This window comes from Mustela erminea, chromosome 3, assembly GCF_009829155.1.
Source record: "Mustela erminea isolate mMusErm1 chromosome 3, mMusErm1.Pri, whole genome shotgun sequence".
NCBI classification, from domain to species: Eukaryota; Metazoa; Chordata; class Mammalia; order Carnivora; family Mustelidae; genus Mustela; species Mustela erminea.
In genome coordinates, this window is record NC_045616.1 from 128,594,108 (window position 1) to 128,618,913 (window position 24,806).

A 24,806-nucleotide genomic window follows, 5' to 3' on the forward strand; every position below is an offset into this window, starting at 1 on the left:
CTGCCTTGGGCTCAGGTCATGATGGGATCAAGCCCTGCATCGGGCTCTCTGCTCAGCGGGGAGCCTGCTTCTCCCTCTCTCTCTCTGCCTGCCTCTCTGCCTACTTGTGATCTCTGTCTGTCAAATAAATAAATAAAATCTTAAAAAAAAAAAAGAAAGAAAAAAGTGGGAAAGCTACTGTAAGTTAAATGATAATGTAACAGTCTACAAAATTCTGGGCTTTAGTTTCCTCAATTAAAAAATGAGGAAAATAATATATGTATCTTATCAGGTTATTGGAGTGATACATATTTTATGTTCATATTATAAATATTTTTATAGTATCTGGATACATAGTGCTTAGAAATTAATGCTCTGCACTTAATGCTGTGTGTTAGCTATTATGAAATTAAAATGGAAACAATTAAGGAGTGTGAACTATTTGAGAAAACTCTTTGTGCATACTTAACAACCTTTAGAATTCTTTAAAGCAAATGTGTCTGTGAAGGCAGGGCCATGAAAGTGTTAGGCTGTTGTTTCTTTATCTTAGAAGTCTGGGCAGCGGAAGCCCTGATGTACATTGGCAGTTTTTGTGTGTGCTATTGGAAAACTTCTAATGCATCCTCTATCTGCAACATCTTCCGGATATACTTTTATCATCTTCTGAGTTGGTATAGAATGCTACAGTATTGAACATTGAGAATAGCTTTTAGGGAAAATTCTGATGGTGTTGAGTTGCATATATTCCTTCCTGTTAATCTTTATTTTCATCAGAAAGTGGCATAGTTAAACCATTTGGATCTTATTTCAAACCAGTTAAATGTTATATATGAGCCAAATAAGATGATTCATAACTTGCTAAATTCTTTCATTTTTTTATTGTCAAATTTAATAGCCTGTGAAAAATGGTTATTTAGAAATACAATTTAAGAAAGACTGCAAATTTAGAAGAATTGCTTTTTAATCTTTTTTTAACATAATTTTATAGCAGATGTCACTTATTACCCTTGCAGAATGTGTTAGCCTTGTTTTTTAAAGAGAATATACAATATTAAAAATTATACACTACTTTGTGGGGTGCCTGGGTGACTCAGTGGGTTAAGCCTCTGCCTTCAGCTCAGGTCAGGATCTCAGGGTCCTAGGATCAAGCCCAGTATTGGGCTCTCTGCTTGGCGAGGAGCCTGCTTCCCCCTCTCTTTCTGCCTGCTGCTCTGCCTGCTTGTGATCTCTCTCTCTGTCAAATAAATAAATAAAATCTTAAAAAAATATATACAATCTTTGTTTTTTGAGAGATGTGAGCAGAGGCTGAAAAAAATGAATACTGAATGTTATACTAGTGGTACTGATAGGGAAAATAGTATTCCTTATTTTTTCTATAGAAGAGTTTTTCATTATTTAATAATTATTTTTAAAGAGGTTCTTTGTTCTGAGCAATAAATTGTTTATTTGTTTTGAATAATCATGTAAATTAGGTTGAAGATTAGAGATGGATATATTATCTGGGATTCAGATTTTTTTTTTTGGTATAAAAACAGCAGAGATATATGCTGACACCACCTAGTTATGGTTGTACATGTATTGAATAATATAAATAACCCAAGTATTCTATTACCTGTAATTATTGATTATACTAATCTTCCATGCCTATCCACTTAGTGACTCTTAGGCTGTCAGGCTCATAGCACACTTTATGAATTAAATGAAACTGGGGCTCCTCTGTCCTAGAAAAGTGCATATATTCACAAAATTTTGTCTGTGATTTCAAGAGGTTTGTGGTTCCCTGCAAGCACATATAGTTTTGGATTCCAGGTTAAGACTTACTAAACTGTTTAACATTTTCACACAGAAATGTGATACTAAAACAATGGGTAGAAGACACCTAGAGACAGAGTCTTGTTTGGAGAAGCCATTTAAGAATTAGAACTGTAGCTAGAAAGACTTGTCTTGAGATGGAGAGAATTCCCTGTCAACCAAGAAGTTACTTCTGGGGCTAGATATTTGATCAGCAGGGATTGAATAGTTCTTGACAACGCAATAAGGGACAAAGTTATAGCTAGAAACCTATTTGGAATGAGAAGACACTTAATTATTTTTTGCAAATGATGTTTACCTGCTTTTAAAAAGCTGATTAAACCAACTGATAAATGATCAAATTAACTGCAAGTTTCAGTAGGATGACTGATTATAAGATAAATATGTTAAAATATGTCAGCAACTTTCCTACATATTAACAACCATGATTGAGGATTTATAAGGAAAGAATCACTGACTACAAAAGCCAAAAATATAAACTCTATACCCACATTTGAAATTTAAAAAAATTTGAAAAAAAGTCAAATCACTATATAAAAGATAAATTATATAACAAGTAGTATTAATCAACTAAAATAGTTAAATAAAATCCATTTTCATCAGTTTGCAGTAAAATTAAATCCAAATAAGTTTAAGTTTATAAAAGGTAAAAACAACTGAAATCAGAGTTCCTAGAAAAATATTAAGCAATTACTTATTAATGTTGCCATGAGGTATAGCTTTCCAACATAGTACTCTAAAGACTGTGTAAAGTGTTAAAACCTTTCTGAAGGTCTGTTTGGCCTTAGAAAAAGTTCTTGAAAATGTATAAGCTAATAAATTATCTTGCAGAAAAAATATGATACGTTCATGGGTACAAGGAGGATCTCTATAATATTTTTCATAGTAGTAGAAAGATGTAAACAAGTATAAACCTGAGTATAATTTCAACCTTGTCCAAAACCCTGCTTAGCAGTTATTCCCTATATCTCCGCCCTGTTTTTACTTAATAGAACTTTTCACAATTTGTTATGTTATATGAATATGTTTTGATTATCTAATTTGATTTTGATCTTTCCTTACCTATAATTAAGCCTCACTTAAGGGCTTAGCTATAACCCCCATGTAAAGCACTGTATTCCCAAGCCTAGCTCCATGCATGGCATGAAGTATGCACTCAATAAACATAAGTGAATGAAGAAATTTAGCAATACCATGCTCAGTCTTGGTTTTCATACATGGTTTTCAGCAACCAGATGGTGTTTTTCCCTATATTTCCTACAAAAAAAAGGGAGTATTTTAATTTATGTTGATAGCCTAATACACAGAAACATGTATTGAGAAATAAAGTTTGATGCTATTTAAAATAATATGCCTGCATACTTGTGTTAATTCAGTTTACTGTAATGCTTGTTTTTATGTAGTTTTTAAAAAATTTGGGAATGCATGTTGTGGATATCTTGGGATGACTCTTGTTTCACAGCCCCGGAAATGCTATTTAAATGTCACTGCCTTTGAAATCAATCCTATGTTCATCAAAATAAAGCTGAAAATATATCTCTTTTGGCAATGAGATTAAGAAAGGGTAACATTACTTTTTTGTATGTATCATGGTTTTTTTTTTTTTTTCTTTTGCCAAATTATGTTGCCTTGGTATAACAGTGCACATTTCAAGCCCTGTTGTATGGGGATTGGAAGTTAACACTGACTCTATAGGTATAATTAATAAAATATTGAGTCAGTGTTTTGAAAGAAGGTATAATTAATAAAATATTGAATCAGTATTTTGAACTTCGACTCTGTGGTAAGTAGGTTCTTTTATTGTTTTCACCAATCTTAAAAAAAAAACACCAGAATTTTTCTGAATAAGCACTATTAAATTGATCCTTGTGTCTTGTTAGTGGAAAGGATATCATAGATCTTGATATAAGAAAATTGAAGTCAACATAATTTTTAAAAGGAAAGGAAACTTGAATTTTAGAAGACTGTGATAGCTTAGTTTTTACACATAGAAATATCGCAGATAGATATTATATATCTATTTGTTATATATCTGTAATAGATATTATACATCTATTATATATCTATCATATATCATGTAGATATATGGCAGAAAGACCGCAAAACCAAAACACCTGGACAACATTTATAGCAAAACATTTATAACAAAACCAAATAGTTTTATAGCAAAACCTAAAAGATAAATAGTTTGGAACAAACCTGTACCCACTGCAAGCCCTGTGTTTTCTGAACCTCCATGAAGGTTGAAGGAAGGAAATAGTAAGAATCAAGCTTATCTGATAGATCAGAGAACAGGCAGACTTCCCACATAACCAACAGGTATATGCTGGAGAAGCAGCTGAAATTGGAATGGGATTTGCACAATCCAAGAGCAAGGGGTCTGAGGCAATTTCAGGAGGAAGAATGGCTGATCTCAGATCTGGGGCTGGAAGTACCTATTAAGGGCTTGGAAGAGCTGGACATACCAGATAGTAAGGAAATTATGAAACACTACCAGGGTAATATAAAAAAGAACCAGGAGCCAACTTGAAGAAGCCAAGATTCGTTTCAAAAAGGATGAAAATTTCAACAAAGTCAAACTCAGAGGATGTTCAGGTTTGAGTTCAGAATGATACAAGAAATGGTTAACTCATAATACTCAATTCCTTACCTTGAAACTTGGATAAATGAAAGAAATGAATCAAGTATTTACCCTGCTTTGCCTATATTATCTGAACCAATGTGTAGCCAAATAGTAGAGGAGGAAAAGAGTGTCTTTATAAAACTGTAAAGTTAGTACATGAAAAGGTAATGGTATTATTAGAAAATCAGCCTTTTACCACCACCATTCAATTAACGCATCTAGACGTTCAACATCAATGGTCACTAATGACGAGAAAGCACAGAGCCAGATGTTGCATTTTCTTGATTAAAAAACACACACAGCTATAGTTTTGCCAAGGGAATGGAATCTGAGTCTCATCTGGCCTCTGGGCCCAGATGCCAAACTTGAGGAAATACAGAGGGCGGAAAAACATGCTAAACTACTTGTACCTTGAGCACGTAATCAGCAAAATCCAGTGGTGGAGAATCAATGGGCCTGCCACCCAGGGTCTTCAGTGGATAAATAGTAAGGAAAAGGATGGGATGGAGGGAAATTTGTAGATTAAGAGACAGTCTGAAAGTGGAGGTTTGAGGCAGATCAAACTATGCAATTTAGGGGTGCATAATTGAGATGAAACTATATAAAGAAGTTCAAGGAAACAACTACTGTGAAAGCAGAACTGTTATTTCAGAGGGTTCCCTGGGGGCTGTGATTGGGATGCTGCACCTGGCAGGGCTTCCTAGGGGTGGGGGTGATACAATTCTAGTTCTTGTCCAGAATGGTGGTTTCAAGGATGTTTGATTTATAATAAATCACTGGTTTCTGTATCTGTTTACTTTATAATAAAAAGTAAGAAAAAAAAAGGAGAAGAGATCTTAATTTTCAAAAAGAAAGATCAGGATATGATGAAAAGAAAGTGTAATACTACTATTTATCTTTCTGTTTTACTCACAGATCTGATTTAGATTTGGAGCAGAACCCTGAATATGCTAGGGCAAGGCAAGATAATGCAACTTTATGGTGGGGGAAATGACCCAGACACGATCTCACAAAAATCAGAACCTTAACTCTTTTAACTTGATTTGAGGAGATGTTCAATCCCTTTGAGTTAGTCTGTAAAACTGGAGAGAGTGTTATCCGTCTCCTTTGGGATGTTTTGATGATAAGATAATATATGAAAGGGGCTTGACACCTAGCCAATATTTAACAAATAGTAAATTCCCTTTTTAGTTTCTTTTTGTTATCCTCTTTAGTGATTAATGTATAAGTACAAATAAAAAATAGTGGTTTATTTGAAAGATATTGGATCATACTCACGAATTCACTCATTCAATAAATATTTACTGAGTGCTGAGTATGTTCTCAGGGAACACTAGGGGCTTTCGATGTAGGGAAGAATGAAACTACCAGTAACTGTCCTTCAGGGGATTTTTATCTAGTAAAGAAGGCAGGCACATAAGAATTTAACCTCAGCGGAGGGAAAGAACGCTAATAGGGAAGTCCTACAAAAATGATATGCCACTAAAGAAAATCATACATTGATTCTGTATTTACTCATCAGCTAAATTTTATAATTATCTATTTCTGAGAGTTTTGTTGCAAACCATCACAGTAGTCAATATTTTTCCATGTATTTTTTTGGTTTGTTTTCTAAAAAAAGGTAATCACTGGGGTAAAATTATCTTATATATTTAAACTTTAAGTCTTTATTAGTCTGTTGTTACACTGTTGTGATTTAGAAAGCATAAAGTATTTTCAGTTGAGTTTTTAAAGTCAGTCAAGAATTATTTCGGAATTGTGTGTTTAAAAGGTAGAAAAATCCATTGGAAAATAGCAAAGGGATTTACTTGACTAAATGTGGACTGCCTCTATGTTTCTTTTCTATGAAAAATAGATCTAATGTATATTCCTTCTGTATCAACACATCATGTTGTAAAGAGAGAAAAGCTCTTAACCTACTTTCCTTTCTTCAATTTTTAACTTTATCATGCTTGTTAATTGCCTGGGTGTCCTTTAACCATCTATTTCCATGATTCTTTCCCAGAGGCTTGGTTTAATTTTAAAAGTGCAGTGTATTCAGCCCTAATTATGTGAGACCTCACTGCAGGCAAACAGCAAGAGATAGTAATGACCAAAATGTATTCTTAAATCAGTGCGACAGATACCACAAGCACATTGCTGTAAACATTTAATGACTAGGAACTATAACTATGTAAGGTAATATATAGAAGCTAGTGATGTATGAAAATAAAATTCCTTCCTAGAAACATAACTTCACTAACTGTGATTTTTAAAATATATATGTTTTTGTGGTTTTACATTTTTTATTTCTCTTATCAAGTATTTAAACAAGGTCATCACCCCCACAGCCTCGAATTCTTTTATTTACAATAACTGGACATGAAGTAGTTCTGCTTTATCTGGGTTTGAATGAAGCTCACAAAATATGCTATCTGTGTACTTAGAAATACTGCCCATGGTTTTCTTTGAAAGCATGCTACTATGTTGACTAAATGTCCACAGTAAATCAAGAATTTTAAGCATTTTTCATCACAGTTTTACATTAATTTAGTGGGGAAAGAATTATTGTTGAAATGTTTTGACTGGTTGTGCATGGGACAAGCAACAGTCAGTGATTTATTCTACAGAGCCAAAATGCAGGATTACCTGCTAAATTCTAACTATGTGCCAGACACTGTTTTAAGTGTCTTTATTTCTATTATAGTACTGAATCCCTTGAGCAACCCTACAACAGCTATTACCTGTGTCATATTACAGTCTAGAAAACCAGATGATGGAGCGGTTAGGTGGTCAGACAGCATCTAAGTAGAGAAGCTTGGATTTGAACCCAGGGAGCTGGCTCAAAGCCCAGGATCTTAACCACTTATCCCAGAGGAATTTAGTCATATCCTGACCCAGTTGACTCAGTCTTTTTCTCTGACTTGATTAAAAAAGGTAGTGTTAGAATTTAAATATTCTTTTTCTGGTATAAGAATCTAGTTATTTAGGTGATGGTCTTGAGTGGAAAATGGTACCCCATTAGGCAAGAATTGACGCCATTTTTCTGAAAGTTCACTTCAGTTCACCATGTTGGATTGAATTCTATGTGTAAAAGCCTCATTATTCCAAATACTTATTTCTCTTTATAAAAAGCTAAATATTTGACAATAAAGAGTTAAGGGTAAATCTCGAGAAATAAAATGTTCTTATCCAGGCAGGCAACTAAGACAGGAATAAAATACAAAGCCCCTCCCCCCCCTTTTTTTTGGCTCTACTTAAGTTTAATACTTCAGAAAACATAAGAACTAGTGAAAACAATTCTATTTTCTAAAAATACTTTTAATTTCCTTTCTTTCTTCTTCTTCTTTTTGGTATCCTTTTAAATGCTAGTGCTTACGTACCAGAATGAACAGACTATTCAAATGAAAATAGCAAGGAAGAGCTGTACTCATAGTGAAGGCATTGGGATGTGTATGGAAATAGAAAGAAGCTGTAAAACTTTAGCTACAGATATTGTTGAAGAAGGATATAGCTATTATGCCAAAAGGTCAATGTTTGCTGTTAGGTTGCAGTCTACAACCATATAAATATTATATAATAGATAGCTTATAAATTGGAGTTCATTAGAATGATAATGGATTACAATTCCTTGGGAAAATTTAAGAGAGTTATTATTAGACTTTGAATCTACTGGAAAAAAAAAAAAAGGCCGAGTGCTTGCGTGGCTCTGGTGATAAGAGTCTGCCTTAGGCTCAGGTCATGATGCCGGGGTCTAGGGATCCAGCCCCACATCCAGCTCCTTGCTCTGCGGGAAGTCTGCTTCTCCCTCTCCCACTTCCCCTGCTTGTGTTCCCTCTCTCTCTGTCAAATAAATAAATAAAATCCTAAGGAAAAAAAAAAAAAAGGACAGCTGAGAAAGGCAAGAAACAACGTATGAGGTTTTCTGTGGCAGATGTCTGAGAGATTTCCCTAAAACGACAGTCCTGTTGTACCTCTGAGATCATTCCATCTGGTTTCTTGAGGTCTGATAGCAGGATGCTCCAACTAATGGAATCATTGTGTCCAAAAGGGATTATTTCATAATTCCCCATTACTTATTGGCACTGTGAAGCTTAGAAATAATCTAAGGAGCCAAAATCCCAAACAGAATGAAACAAAAGAGATACTAAAGAATGAAGGAAAGTGCTGAAACTTAACTGTTTAAAAATTAACTGTTTAATTTTGAGTTCTTGGAAAAATGAGGTAAGTGATGTTCTAGTCTTCAAAATCAGAATTTCCTGACAATAATGGATAATTCAAAAGTGTATTTCATCCTTTATCCTCTCTAACTTAGGAGAATTAAATTCTTTCTCTATGAGAAACATGCTCAAAACACTTTAAATAACACAAAATGAAACAAACTGGGATGCTTGGGTGGCTCAGTTGGTGAGGCACTGCCTTTGGCTCAGGTCATGATCCCAGGGTCCTGGGATTGAGTTCTACATCCGGCTCCTTGCTCAGCAGGGAGCCTGCTTCTTTCTCTGCCTCTGCCTGCCGCTCTGCCTGCTTGTGCTCTCTCTTTCTCTCTCTGACAAATACATAAATAAATAAAATCTTTAAAAACGAACAAACAAACAAAAAACAAACCTTTAACTCTGAGTTCTCTTGGATACTTTTAAAAAGAGGAATTTATAATTAGTCTCTCTCCCTTGCTTATCATTCTCCTAAGCCCTGCATTATCTGGCTTTCCATTTGAGCAGAACCCTGGAAGAAAAACAAAAACAAAATAAAAAACCCAACCAACCAACCAAACAAACAAACAATAAATCTTGTAAATGTCATTTAATTCCTTGTTTCTTAATCTAGTAAGCTCTCTTCAGACTTTATTTGAACGCTTACTGTCACTTGACAGTCCTTTTTGACTTCTCTGACCCTTCTCTTCTCTCATTACCGCTTTAATGTTATTGGTTCTCAAGGTCTAGCTTCAAGGTCTTGTCTCCTTACTGTACATAGTTTCCTTGGGAAGTGCTGTCCATTACCATGCCTTGAACTGTCCTGCCTATTCTAGCCCAGGCCATATTCCTTAGCATCAGATCCCAAACCCAGCTACCCCTTTGATATATTATGTCACCTTTGACTTGATGGCCAAAACTGCTCTCCAGTTTATGTTTGCTCAAGGACTGAGTGATTAATGATGTACTTAAAACTAGATCTCATTATTTTAGGCTCCTTGTTCTTCCTTGACATTCAACCTGTTGTGCATAGGTTTGCACATGGGCATGAACATGCACACATACACCCATACACACCCATACACACCCACACACCAGATTCACCATGCCTTACTTATTCTTCATCATCACTACCAAGGCTCAGGTCTATTTCCTCTCTTACTTTTCTTTTATAATCCATCCATCAGTTTCTAGCGTAGTCCACTTGTGTCTTCCAAACCAACACCATATTGTTCCTACTACATTTTGGTGGTTTTTTAAACATATATTTGTCTTTCATGTGTCTCTACTTTTATATGTTTTTTTCACCTATTTGATATGTCTAAGAACAGAACCAAAATTCAAAGCTAATAGACAACTTTAGTTATTTATACTTTGAAGTTAGGCAGAGAAACAATGCTAGGTTATGGAGTTAAACTAGAGATAATAAAACATAGCCAGAGAGTTTGGAATGGAATTCAGGAGGCAGTGCTCTGAGAAATTCTCTGAAACTTAACAGATATGCAATTCAATTCAATACTGATTTACTAATAACATAGTATGTGTCATCCCCTAAGCTAGACCCAGGATAGAACACTGAAAAGGCAGACAGAATATCCACAGATTTTTCGACACATAAATGACCATACCCTTTACTATGCATTCTCTTGGAATTTATTTATAATTTATATTCCATTATCTTGAGGCTGCATTCATATTATGGCTATATTAGCCATTCTTTTCTTCCCTCTGTTTTCCCAAAATTTCCCCAGAGCATCTATGTTTTACCTCTTCTGGTTTTGTTCCTTCCCCTGCTATTTACCTGAATGGCATGAATGATATGCTCCAAACATAGCTTTTGTTAAGCATGGTAAAATGTTTATTCTGATTTCCCTATAGAATTATACAAATCAAAATACAATGCAGTTATAGTTATTTCATTTTATTTTAAATTACTTCTAATGTATGTGATACAATGTATCTGATTGATAAATAAAACTCTATAGGTCTATATAGATTTGCTTCTGCATGTGTGTGTTTCTAGAGCAAGTTAGACTCCCATTTCTCTTTATGTAATGATAAGTTGCATATTAAAAATCTTTAAATTTTCCTGAAGATCTCATAGACAATATAACGTAGACTTATGATGACAAAGGAGATCATACTGGAAAAGCTAAGTGATAAGTATGTAAACATTTGAAACAAAGTGATGCTTCAAGAAAGAAATCTGGAAATAAAGCTCATGTGTATACTGCCCAGCCATGTTAAAATACACACACATACACATATGTGCATATGCAGACTTTGTAAATCAGGTAAAGCAGCGAAGCCAGACACACACCTGCAGCCGAGAGCTCCCTATTTGTCTTATCCAATTAGTGACTAACTGGGCTGAGTGTAGGCAAAGTTGTGAAGTATGAATAATCTGTGGTCTGCTCCCCAGGCTTTTCCTACAGCATTTTTCTTTCTTGACTCCTAAATGTCTTTCCCAGTAAAACAGAAAAGTATCTGGGACCAACCATTATTAACGGTATTTAGATTTAAGTATATGCATCTTCTTTTTAAACTTATGTTTTTATATCTAATGGTAGAAAAGAAGTTTCACAGTGGAAAGCAGTGAGCAAATTGCTGAATGCAGGTGGGTGATGAGAGCTGTGCAGAGATGACCCTTAAATAATATTTGGCTTGTTTGTCTCTTCTTGAAGGTAAAGCTGATTAAATGCTTTGGGATGATCGAGGGAGAGGTCAGAGGTACAGTCAAGTATAACCAACGGGGCTGAGGATGAAGAACATGTTTGTAGTGCCATTCTTGACATGGTTGTGCAATTTCCCTCTAAGAGTTCAGCATCTCTGTGTACACAGAGAGCATTCAGATTGTAGCCTCTACCCACATTTGGGTTTGGCTGGAAGAGGTATTAGAATGAAGGGTCACCAATAACTCAATGAGCCAGAGAATGTGAGCTCTAGATGATCCCCTATGAGATCTAGTATATGTGGGAAAGGAACAGCCATGAAAGGTTTGAATGAATGGGTTAATAGATATACTACAACTGGCAAATAAAGTGAGAGAGAGGACTTGGCTGGCCTAATATATCTTAAGGGACAAAAGTTGGTTTCATTCTGCATCTAAATCTGGAGCAAAATTAGTATCAGACTTGGTATTTAGAGGGGTGCTGCAAATTATTGGAAGTATGGGCAGTATGTTCCTCCCAAGATAAAATTCAGAGTAGTAAATGAGAAAAGTTACCAAATCAAAATTTCCAGGAAATTATATTGTTACTTATTTATATTTTTCAAGTAGCAATAATTTTTTGGGAATTCTGAAGTTTTGTGACACCTACATTCAACATATAGTAGATGCTTTTGTATCCATGCATCTCTTATTGAAAATGCATTCATTCTGTACTTTCTTATTTTAAATCCCAGAATAATTTTTAATTGTACTCAAAATATACATATACATACATATATATATATATACATATATATTTTTAAAAGATTTTATTTATTTGAAGGAGAAAGAGAATGAATGGAGACAGGCAGAGGGAAAGGGAGAAGCAGACGCCCTGCTGAGAGGGGAGCCCTGCTCAAGCATTGATCCTAGGATCTTGAGATCATGATCTGAGCCGAAGGCAGATACTAACTGACTGAGCTACCCAGGTGTCCCTGTACTCAAAATATAGTAACGAAGTATTCAGTTTTCATGATAATTGAAAAATTTTGTCAATTTGTAACATCATTTCCTGATTTATATGTAATGACTAAAAATATAGGTAATGTTAAATTGATTCTAGGAGATGGAAGAGGGCACAAAAGTTATAGCTAATAAAAATTATTACTATTAATCCTGGTTTTACTGACAAATATATATTTTTTATTTCATTATTACAAAACTCTGTTAGAGATTTTAAGGTAAGCTTAACAAAATTATGAACAAATATGATAAATTATGTAAGTAGAAGATATTCAATAGAGAAGAAATACATTTTTTTGTGAAATGCATGTTTGCCTCTTTTTATTCATTATGCTTTTGTCAAACAATTTAATAATTTTCCCCTTAGAGAGTTCTGTGGCACTTAAAATATATATAGACCTCTAAGTGCTCCTCATACAATAGTTTTAAAATTAATTAAATTCTAATTGGAGATATTTAAAATTTTTTGAGTATTTAACCCAAAGAGTTAGTTTACATAGTTCATAGCAAGCAGCTTGGTTTAAGGCAAATTTGTGTATATGTACAGATTAAAAGACAATGAATATTTGCATTTTAGTTTTAAAATATAAACATAACTATCTCATGGAAAGTTTAGTACAATGCCTAAAAGATCTTCATTTATTATTTAAATGTCTTTGTTGTTTCTTTAAAGTGAAAACAATTTTTGCCTTAAACATTAAAAATCACTTAAAATGTGAAAATAAATAGTGGGAAATCATTCAGGGGAATATGTGTATTCATACTTGAAATTGTGAGTAATGAAATAATACTTAGTACTAGAATGATTCTGCTGTGCCTTTCTTATGCTAGAGAGTGTGAGGTCAAGTTTGTGATGGTTGCTTAGGAGTCTATTTTAGAAAGTCTTATCAGTTGGTTGTAGCTATAGAAAACTTTATTTGAAGACACACGCATTTCTCTATCACCTCTAACCCTCCATTTGTGATGCTGATATTAGCAAAGAATTGTGCTATTTGAAAAAGCCACTAATGACTGGGGATGCTTGGGTGGAATTTGAAAAGATAACCTAAAGAGCTCCCAATGCCAAAGATGGAACAATTAAGCAACTAAATAAAAGGGAGTATTGAATTTTAACCCAAAGTATAAAATAAGTATCCATGAATTCATACTGATGTAAATAAACAACTAAATCAATCCACAAGTAGAGAAGAGACAAATCTCTCATGTTAAAAAATTCCAAATAATTTATGTAGATACTTAACCCTCAAGGAAGTGTACTATAATTCCCTATTCCTTAGTTGAGCGCTGCCAGTAGTGACTTCTTTTATTTATTTATTTATTTAATTTTAGTGACTTCTTTTAAAGAAAGAGTGAAAATAGGAGTAACTTTACAGTTGAGAAACCTGACTAACTTGCCACAGCGAGGTGGCCAAGATTAACAGTGATAAAGTCATGTTGCTAGTCCTGTACTCTTTACATGATGTGGTCTCCATCTCTGTGGTCTTCCTCCACAAAACCCATAACCCCAGTCTAGGCAGGAGAAAAACATCAGACAAATTCCAATTTTGAGAATATTTTACAAAATACCTGGCCCATAGTCCTTAAAAATGTCAAGGTCATCGATCATAAGAATAGTCCAAGAAACTGTCCCAACCAGTAGGAACTGAGACATGACAACAAAAGTGTATAATATAGTATCCTGGATAAGATACTGGAATAGAAAAAGGACATTGGGTAAAAATAGGGACAATTACAAAAAGTATAGACTTTAGTTGATAATATTCTATTAATATGAGTTCATTAGTAGTGATGAAGCTAAGATGTAAAAATAAGGAAACTGGGTTGTAAAGTACATGGGAACTCACTATCTTTGTAATTATCTGTAAATTTAAAACTATCCTAAAGCAAAGGTTTATTTAAAAGGTAACCAAAACAATCTTTTAATAACCAGAGCCCTACAGAGCATGGCAGAAGCTACAAGCCTTTCTAATTTAACAAAATCTTATCTTTTACATAATATTTCTCTTTATTTTTTATGACACCATTTGTATATCTGTGTTGTTTAATATGGCAACTTTCTGTCCCAAACACACAGACCAAAAGTAGTAACTTTTAGACAAAATATATTTACTTACTCTAGTTTGTTATTTTGAATTAAGTTCTTAACCAGTTTTTTATTACTTCATGGAATTCTGTTCTTTTGATCCCAATTGTGTTGATCATATGTTTATTTATGGTTTGCAGATGTATACCAGCAATACACATAATGTTGATAAGTGTCCTCTGTAAACACACTGTGACTAGTCAGGCTTACTGAGGCTTGAGGAAAATTTTATCGTCTACTGATTCTAGCTTTTGATGGTCATTATCATGATGTTAAAAATAACATTATTTTAGAAACATAACATTTTATAAAAGATGAGTATAATAAAATAACTTCTAGCACTTTCTGCCCAAACATATCAATAATTAAGGCAGCCCTTGTGCATAGTAGGTATGTGTATTGGTAGGATGGTGACATTTAGTCTGCGGCACAAGCCCGAGTGGTCCACACAGTGCTATGATGTCTTATGACTGGTCAAATGCTTTCCAGTAGTCAACTAGTTGAAACAGGTAGATGTAGTATTCAACAGATAGGTGCACAACATTCTTTCTTTCTTTTTTCCTCCCATTTCCTCATGACATTTTTGAAATTGGGAGTGATAATGTTTTAAAATGTAGATTTTAACTAAACAATTTTTAACACTTACTTGACATAAACCTCTTTGTTTTATGGATTATAAATTTTGAATGAGCTTTAAAAAATGTTTTATGTTCTGTTAGATTTAGCGGCTTTGCAAGAAGAAACTACTTGCATGTAGCAATAGCAAGTTCTCTGCCATCTCTGACTCATTTGTATTAGTAGTAATTCAGGGCAGAAGCAGTCTTTTTTTTTTTTTTTAAAGGTTTTATTTATTTAGTTGACAGAGAGACACAGTTAGAGAAGGAACACAAGCAGGGGGAGTGGGAGAGGGAGAAGGAGGCTTCCTGCCTAGCAGGGAGCCTGATGCGGGGCGCCATTGCAGGACCCTGGGATCATGACCTGAGCCAAAGGCAGACACTTAACTATTGAGCCACCCAAGCACCCCCATACAGTCTTAATGTTTAACTATTGTTTATAGTGAAATACTTTGCTCAAAGTTTTACTATTAAAGTGAGTATACTGATTTGAATAATTATATCACACCTGGAGTTGGTTCTACCTTCATGATTTTTTTTCTTATGTAGTAGTTATTAAAGAATATTATACTTATTCTGGTTCCTCCAGCATCACCACCATGAAGAAAGTGGTTGAACAGCTCTGGCTGGAACCTCGGCTCAATGATGTGAAGGTTTCCCAAGCAGTTGCAGATGGGAAACAATTCTGTCCACAGAATGCTTCACATGACCCCCTGGGGACTGGAGTATTTTCAAAAGTGAATCTTTTCAGACCCCAGAAAGTCTGTACCTTTTTGTAGTAAAATGAATACTTTGGATGGTTTTCTAAACCACTTTTCATGAACCAGTGAACTAAATTTGAAGCCTGTACAAAAGCTTATCCCTGTAACGTGCTATACTATATAAGCTTCTACCTCTGTCAGTCCTGAACATCTGGCTCTCTGAACTTTCATTCATGTCTTTTTCACAAGGGTAATTATTTTATATACACTGGCAGCAATACACAGTAGAAGACTTAGTATAAAAGTTTTTTGATGAAAAAAAGAATATGCACTTATCAAAACTTACTCAGTTTGTAACTATTGAGTTATTACTGTATATAACCATGCACTAGGTGCTAAAATTTATCCAAAGAAAAACTACATGAAATCTTAATCTCTGGGGCCTTAGAGTGTATTGGAGGTGTGAGGATTTAGGGATGAAGCATATATATAAGTTACTTTAATAATATATATACTTTGATAATATATATACAGTATATATATATAATATATATACTGTATATATATAATATATATACTGTATATATATAATATATATACTGTATATATATATACACACACACATAGGTATATGTGTATAAGTGTGTATATGTATATAGCACGTGGGTGGCTCCGTTGATTAAGCATCTGCCTTCATTCAGCTCAGGTCATGATCCTGGGGTCCTGGGATTGAGTCCTATGTTGGGGCCCCCTCCTTAGCGGGGAGTCTGCTTGTCGCTCTCCCTCTATCCCCTCCCCTTTCCCTCGCCCCACTGTGCTTGTATTCTCTCTTGCTAGCTCTCTCTCTCTCTCAAATAAATAAATAAAATCTTAAAAATAGATATGTACATATAATGTCAGATAATCTAATGCATGTTGAAAATGCTTTTCTGGTAATGGACTTTAGGGTTACTAGAACAGAGTGATTACTTCAAGCTGGAAAGTTTCAGACAGTGAAAGAAAGGAGGTGGTATTTGAGCTGGACTTTGACGAGAGATGGAATTCGGGTGGTGGAGATAGGAGAAAGCCGACACTTTAAGCACATAGGAACAACATGGGTGATAATAGAAAGGAAAGGGTAGTGGAAGATGTTAAGGTAGGTATATGGAAAAAATCAGTTTTTTTTTTTTTTTCAAAATGAGAGATAGACTTGGATTTTCTGATTGAGAATGCATTTGATAGATGTTTAAGTACAAGTATTGCCACTTTCCAAGGAATTAGAATACTTGTGAATAATTTGATTATATGGCTTAAAATGTGATCTAGGGTCATTAATTTCCTTGTATCATCCATTGTGTCAGTTTCTATTGTAAAGGAAGTGAAATTTAGGAATATTTATTTGAATCCATTTTGTCATGTGCTGTTTATTTAGCTTTTTATTTTTCAGTAAAACTGATTTTGGAGGAAATCCCCTTATTGTGCATAAATACATTGTAATTGATTGCATTGTAGGGTTATGTGGGTATATGCGTTGCTCATATATTTTGAAAAACATACATTAAAAGGAGGATTTAATCATTTTCTGGAAAAAAAAAAATGAGGTTCCCCTCCCAGCAGATAAATCCTATGGTAATAGAGCTTATGTTTGATGTAGATCAAACATTAGGGACATTTATGTTTGCAAGTTATAGCACAGTAACTGGATGCTTCCTTGGGTTTGAGTAGTGTAGGAACCTGACAATTTACAAATTTATCCCATTAAAATGCATGGTTCAGAATTATGTAATATCCTAATGGAAGATGACTTCCTCCTAGCAACCTCCATCTTGAGGACTAATGCCTATATCCCTTATGGAAAATGCACTGCTTGTGTATAAGCTCCTTTGAAAGCAATATTTTAAAGAAGCTGAGGGCCTGAACCAGGAATTAAAATTCTCTTCTAGTTTCCATGGTTTAAAAAATATGGAATGTGTTGGATTTAGAATGTGGCAATTAACTTTTTTTCAGGAAAAAGAGCTCCAATAAAGCATAATTTGAAGATTCAAGGCTTTCCCCCCCCCCTTCTATGTTCCTAAATTTGCCTTTCCTTCTTTTTCTTCAGTCTGTGTGAACTGAATATATCACATCTAGGATTCAAAGAGAATTTCTCTGCTTTGGTCTATGTCCCATTTTCCCCCCTCATCTACAACTTCATTTCCCATGTCTTTATTCTTCATACCTATTTTTATTAATAGTTTCCATACTATCAGCTTCCAGATATGGTTAGATTTCTCCTAGCCTCAAAAAGTAGAAAACAAACATATAAATATATATACTTTCACTTCCTCAATCACAGAGGGAGATGAGGAACACTGTAAAGCTATCTACATGAATAAAATATAAAAAAATTAGCTATTTGTTCTTCATACTACCACACTACCATTGCTTTTATAATGGTAACCTATTTTTGCATGATCAATCCAAAACTTTATTCTCCATCTTCATTTTTCTAAAATTTTGAGCATCATTTCTCATACGTTTCCTAGTTTTATCTATGTGTGCGTTTTAACTTGTGCCGCTCTATGAACTTTCTGCTCTCATCATTAACCTCTATTCATCTATTTCTCCTACACTCACCCCTCCACCTCTGCTCACATGATTGCTAAATTAGCACCTCTACTCCTGATCGCCAGTTTTCCTACACGTAGGCACTTTTTTTTTTTTTTTTTTTCCAACTGAAACAGAACATTTTTACAGGGTGTTCTAGCCATCTTCAAAATGAACACGTCCAAAAGTGAATGAAATCTTACCTTAAAATTCGGTCTTCCCAATTACTCATTCCTCCACCTGGCCTTACCTTTAACACCTTTATTCTATATTCTCCAGTTGTAAAACTTAGAATCATCTTCCCTTTCCAACTTCCTTCTATTTCTGTACTAGATACTGTTGCAAAGTAGAACTTCTTGCCTCTTCTTTATTTCCACGATGTCCAACCAAGTCACCTCATATGACCATCACCTCCTTCTAACTGAACTCACATTTCATTCCAACTTATCATTTATATAGCTTTCACAGCAAATTTTCAAAATAATAATAAAAAAGTGTCTTATTTCATGATGCTGCTCAGTTTTTCAAGAATTTCCAAATCTCCCTAGTGCATTCCGTATTGACTCCAAATTCTTCTGGCCACTTTTAAATTCTTTTGTAACGGAACCCCACTGTACCTATTTCTATTTTCAGCATCTCTCCAGAATGCGCTCTTGCTCTGCAAGTGTTGATTTCTGCTCAGCCTCTCAAATGCTTTTACACTTCTTCACATGTTAGCGTCTTTTGTTTCTCTTGTCCTTTTTGTTTCATGTGTCTCAAATCTTACCTGTCAGATCTAGCTTCATCAACCCTTTTGCTCTCCCTTCAAAGCAGGTGTGTTGTTTGTCATTAGCCACATTTTCAGGAATTCATCACAAAGTGTAGTAGTAATTTTTGGCTGGGCCTCGGAAAATTAACCAGCTGTTAAGATCAATTATCCAGTCATTCACACTCATTTCACTTCTGTGCATATGGTTCTTAAACTAGCATCACTGCTCATCATCCTCTTGTTGGGTGAAGAACTAGGCCATGCCCACAAAGATGAATGAATCTTTATACACACTTTATGTGAAGACAACACTAAAGCTTTGGGAAAGTTTAGATAATCAAAAGGCACATTTTCAAGATTTGGTTAGTAGAATAGATATTGAAATGTCTGTATTATCATATAAAAGAATTTATATTTTCAGGTTAGATATTTTTCACTCATTATTTTTTTTAAGAATTTATTTATTTATTTGACAGAAAGAGGCACAGTGAGAGAGGGAACACAAGCAGAGGGAGTGGGAGAGGGAGAAGCAGGCTTCCGGCTGAGCAGGGGGCCCGACATGGGGTTCTATCCCAGGACCCTGGGATCATGACCTGAGCTGAAGGCAGACACTTGATGACTGAGCCACCCAGGTGTCCTATCCATAATTTTTTAATAATTCCATTAATTTTAAGGTCATTCTTCTGCCATTTAAGCTCTAAGTTTTCCAGTGAAGACAGTGATTCTCCACAACTCTTGAGGGTAGGAGAGAACAATAACATCATCAATAACTAAAACTACTTCTATTTATCTTGATACAATTTACATTCTAGTTGAATTAATTTGGTTTTCCAAGGCTTCATTCATTTAATCATTCATCAGTAAGACAAATATATTTGGAGCACCTGCTATCTGCCAGAAATAAGTCATATGCTGAAGCTACAGTCTCTGTATCTACTCTCTTTGGGACTTTCCTAATCCACGCCCCCCCCGCCCCCAAATCTGAAATGCTGTTTCTAGCCCTACCTCATTTTCATTTGTCAGAATTGCTGGATCGGCTAAGTGTCACTTTACTGAAGTTTCCTCCAGTCCCCTGAACTAAGTATCCCAAACTCTGTTCTCTCAGTTTCCTTCTTTCCTGAATTTCTAGAGTGCTTTGTTTATGTTCTTAATTATCATCTGAATTGATCATGTTGTACCTTGTATTTTAGTTTTATTCACACTTCGTATACTTGTCATGATGTCTTGCAAAGTATAAAAGATGAAACATTTTTTTGAATTGAAATAAAATTTTGTTGGATTGAAGTGAGAAATATGCACTACCAGTATTGTGTTTAAGTGAATTATTCAAACATAGCATTTCACACTGATCAGTATAATTACATGATGACTTGTCCTCCCTTGGCTCAGGTTATTGGAATCTAGCTTAATGACAGATAATACAAATATGTGTTTATTCCTAAAACTGAATTTTATGAAATATTCAGTATTCATTTTAGAAAAATCTCCTTATCACAATGATGCAAGTAAATGGCAGAGAAATTTATTATTAAGATATGTAAAGAGCTCCATGAACTAAATGTAAAGACCTTTCTTGGATTAGTCATTCCATTATTCTTAGAAAGATGTTTCTTCGCAGTCTCTATGCCAAGTCACCATCTCCTTCTCTCAGAGATTTTCATCCCAGCCTCATTTCCTGGTTCATATTTTCGTTGCCTAAGAGTGGACTTGGCTCATGACCATCACTTTGGCTCTTTCCTCCTTTCTGTCTGTATCATTTCCCCCTTGGAGAACTCATATTCTCCCAAGAGTAGTTTCAGTTTTCAAATCTATGCAAAAACTCTTAAAGTTCTTTCCTTAGCCCTGGCATCCCTTCTGAATTCTAGAATAGTATAGTCCCAACTGTCTTCCATCATGCAAATATGAAACATATTAAACTCATTATATCCAAAATGGAATTCATAATCTTCCCCACATCTACTGCAAAGCTTCCATGCTATCATTTTCTAGTTTCTCTGATTTAAGTCACAGTTTCATTTGACTCTCTTAGCTTTCTTCTTCTTGAATCCAGACAGTTCCACATTATTTTTCCTTCACAAGGAATTTTTACTCCCTTCGTTTCTGCCTTCCCCAAGTTAGTTTTCATATTAAACTTCTTAAAAATTGTTTCAGTACTCTCAGTTTCTTGCTCTGACATACATATATCTCTTATAATGTAAAACTCTTAGATTTGAGAAGATTGTTGGAGCCTGTCTCGGTTCAGTTTCTACAAGGAAGAAGATAGATACCCAGAGAGAGGCAGTTTTCTCAAGATTATAAGGTCTAGCTAGGTAATACTAAATACCTGATGTTAAGCACCTGTGCATCCAATCTAATCTTTCTGCCCTGTCACACAGCTTAGTTTTTTTTTTTTTTTTTAAGATTTTATTTTTTTATTTGACAGAGATCACAAGTAGGCAGAGAGGCAGGCAGAGAGAGAGAGAGGGGGAAACAGGCTCCATGCTGAACAGAGAGCCCCATGCGGGGCTCGATCCTAGGGTCCTGCGATCATGAGCCGAAGGCAGAGGCTTTAACCCGCTGAGCCACCCAGGTGCCCCCACACTGCTTAGTTTTAAATAGGTTTTTTTTTTTCCCCCTAAGACCAAGAAATTCTTTTGGTTAATAATAAACACAAATACAACACAAATATTGCAAGATAATAACAGACTTATTTTTCTATAAAGTTGTTTTAAAGTAAAGAGCAATGGAGTTGGAAAGTATTAAGGCAAAAAGTCAACATTATGCTTATTAAATAAGACTCCTGCTACTCAGTAGAATGCTTGATTGCCTGCTAATATCCATAAGGCTTGGAGCTAAGTAAGTAGATATCACCTGTCCAAATTATGGATCTGTTATCTAGGATGCATTTTCAGTAGTACATATTTAGAGGGGAGGCAGAGATAAGTCCATAATTTTGCATTTGTGATGACCTATTTTGAGAATTAAAACCAATTGTTTTCTATAAAAACACGCTGATGCATATAAGAAAATTATCCTATGGCTTTAGCAGTATTTTTATGTAAAAATTTTTATGTAAAAATATTTTTATGCAAAAATACTGATTAATATAAATCAAAAGAAATACAATGTATAACATGATCCTGGAAAGATCTCTGGGTTAGTGACCAGAAAACCTGGCTTCAAGTCTTACATGCCACTATCTAGCTGAGTGATTTTGGCTAAGGCACATACTATTTTGTTTTAGGTTTCTCATCTTAAAAATAAAGCTAATAAAACATTTTTGTATGTTTCACAGAACTGTTGAGTAAATACAATGAAATGATTACTATGAAAATACTTTATGAATACCAAGTTGTTTTTATAGCAATTGGGAAATAGCTATTATTTGACAAACTCTTACAATGTTATAGTAGTTTGACAAAATAGAGCTATCATACTGATTTACCTGATCAGTATTAGTTCCTAGAATTTCATCAATTCAGGATATTCTAGAAATGTTTGTGTTGATAACTTGCAGGGCATTTTACATTGATCCTAAGCATTATTTTCTTTTAACACATGTTTTATAATTTAATTTGATGTGACTTTGTTAATGGCATCAATCTCTGCTAATGTTTTCCTACAGTATGCTTGACATCGTACTAATATATAAAATGTCTCAACTCTTTGTTATTTTTCTTGATATGTTTTGGAAAACCCAGTAACTTTCAGTGTGATGGGGTTTGTCATTCTAAAATAATAGCTTTATTTCTTTTAAAACCTGACATACATATTTTACTCATAGGAGGACTAACGTAAGACAAATGTCTATGAAACAAATAGTTTTTCCTTGGATTTAAAAAAAAAATTGAGTATGGTTGACACACAATGTTACAGTAGTATCAGGTGTATGACATAGTGATTCAACATCTCCATATATTATACTATATTCACCAAATAGTATAGCACCACAGATGGTGTAGCTACCATCTGTCATCTGCAGTGCTATTACAATATCATTGACTGTATTCCCTATGTTGTACCTTTTGTTCTAACAACCTGTTCATTCCAAAACTGGAACCCTGTATCTCCCGCTCCCGTTTACCCATTTTGCCCATCTTCTTACCCCTCTTTCCTCTGGCAACCATCAGTTCTCTGTTTTTATAGGTCTGATTCTGCCTATTGTTTGGATGTTTATTCTTTTTTTTTTTTTAACTTCATTTTATTAGAATGTCTTAGTGCTGGTCATTTTTGTTTTGTTTTTATTTAAATTCAATTAATTAATATATAATGTATTATTGGTTTTCAGAGGTAGAGGTCAGTGATTCATCAGTCTTATATTATACCCAGTGCTCATGCCCTCCTTAATGTCAGTCACCCAGTTCCCCATTCCCCCCTCCAAAAAACCCCCAGTTTGTTTCCTATGATTAAGAGTCTCTTATGGCTTGTCTCCCACTCTGATTTCATCTTGTTTTATTTTTTCCTCTCTTCCCCTATGATTCTCTGTTTTGTTTCTTAAATTCCATGTATCAGTGAGATCATATGATAACTGTCTTTCTCTGATTGGCTTAATTTCGCCTAGCACAATACCCTTAGTTACAGCCACGTCATTGTAAATGGCAAGGTTTCATTTTTTTTTTAAGATTTTATTTATTTATTTGACAGAGAGAGATCACAAGTACACAGAGAGGCAGCAGAGAGAGAGGGGGAAGCAGGCTCCCTACTGAGCAGAGAGCCCGATGTGGGGGTCGATCCCAGGACCCTGGGATCATGACCTGAGCTGAAGGCAGAGGCTTAACCCACTGAGTCACCCAGGCACCCAAGATTTCATTTTTTGATGGCTAAGTAGTATTCCATTGTGTATCTGTACCACATCTTCTATATATATTTATTTGTCGATGGACATCTATGCTTTTTACATAGTTTGGCTATTGTGGACATTGCTGCTATAAACATTGGGGTATAGGTGCTTCTTTGGATCACTACATTTGTACCTTTGAGGTAAATACCCAGCAGTGCAATTGCTGGGTCAGAGGGTAGCTCTATTTACAACTTTTTGAGGAAGCTCCATACTGCACCAGCTTGCATTCCCACCAACAGTGTAAGAGGGTTTCCCTTTCTCCACATCCTTGCCAGCATCTGTCATTTCCTGACTTGTTAATTTTAGCCATTCTGACTGGTGTGAGGTGGTATCTCATTGTGGTTTTGATTTGTACTTCCCTGATGCTGAGTGATGTTGAGCATTTTTTCATGTGTGTGTTGGCCATATGGATGTCTTCTTTGGAGAAATGTCTATTCTTGTCTTTTGCCTATCTTGACTGGATTATTTGTTCTTTGGGTATTGAGTTTGATAAGTTCTTTATAGGTTTCAGGTACTAGCCCTTTATCTGATAAGACATTTGCAAGTATCTTCTCCCATTCTGTTAGTTGTCTTTTGGTTTTGTGGACTGTTTCCTTTGCTGTGCAAAAGCTTTTGATCTTGAAGTCCCAGTAGTTCATTTTTGCTCTCGCTTCCCTTGCCTTTGGAGACATGTCTAGCAAAGAGTTGCAACTGAGATCAGAGAGGTTGTCTGTGTTCTCCTTATGGATTTTAATGGATTCCTATCTCACATTTAGGATTTTTAGCCATTTTGAACCTATTTTTGTGTATGATGTAAGGAAATGGTCCAGTTTTGTTCTTCTGCATGTGGCTCTCCAATTTTCCCAGCACCATTTGTTGAAGAGGCTCTTATTTTCATTGGATATTCTTTCCTGCTTTGTCAAAGATTAGCTGACCATAGAGTTGGGGGTCTGTTTCTGGGCTCTGTATTCTGTTCCATTGATCTGTGTGTCTGTTTTTAGTGAAAGTACCATATTATCTTGATGATGACAGCTTTGT

At 34.9% G+C, this 24,806-nt stretch overlaps 2 protein-coding genes across 2 annotated transcripts in view; both read left to right on the forward strand.

Annotated features, from left to right (window-relative positions):
- HCN1 (hyperpolarization activated cyclic nucleotide gated potassium channel 1) overlaps positions 1-24,806 on the forward strand; it is a 392,660-nt gene that overhangs the window by 9,641 nt on the left and 358,213 nt on the right. The gene's annotated exons all lie outside the window — the stretch shown is intronic.
- On the forward strand, positions 4,115-15,735 carry LOC116585714 (guanine nucleotide-binding protein G(I)/G(S)/G(O) subunit gamma-5-like). Its single transcript, XM_032334990.1, has 2 exons — positions 4,115-4,289; positions 15,506-15,735. The coding sequence occupies exons 1-2, from the start codon at positions 4,115-4,117 to the stop codon at positions 15,733-15,735; spliced, it is 405 nt and encodes a 134-aa protein (XP_032190881.1).

Coding starts and splice junctions, on each gene's coding strand:
- LOC116585714 (XM_032334990.1), top strand. CDS start 4,115: ATGCTGGAGAAGCAGCTGAAATTGGAATGGGATTTGCACAATCCAAGA. Junction 4,290..15,505: donor AATTATGAAACACTACCAGG/GTAATATAAAAA, acceptor TTTCTTATGTAG/TAGTTATTAAAGAATATTAT.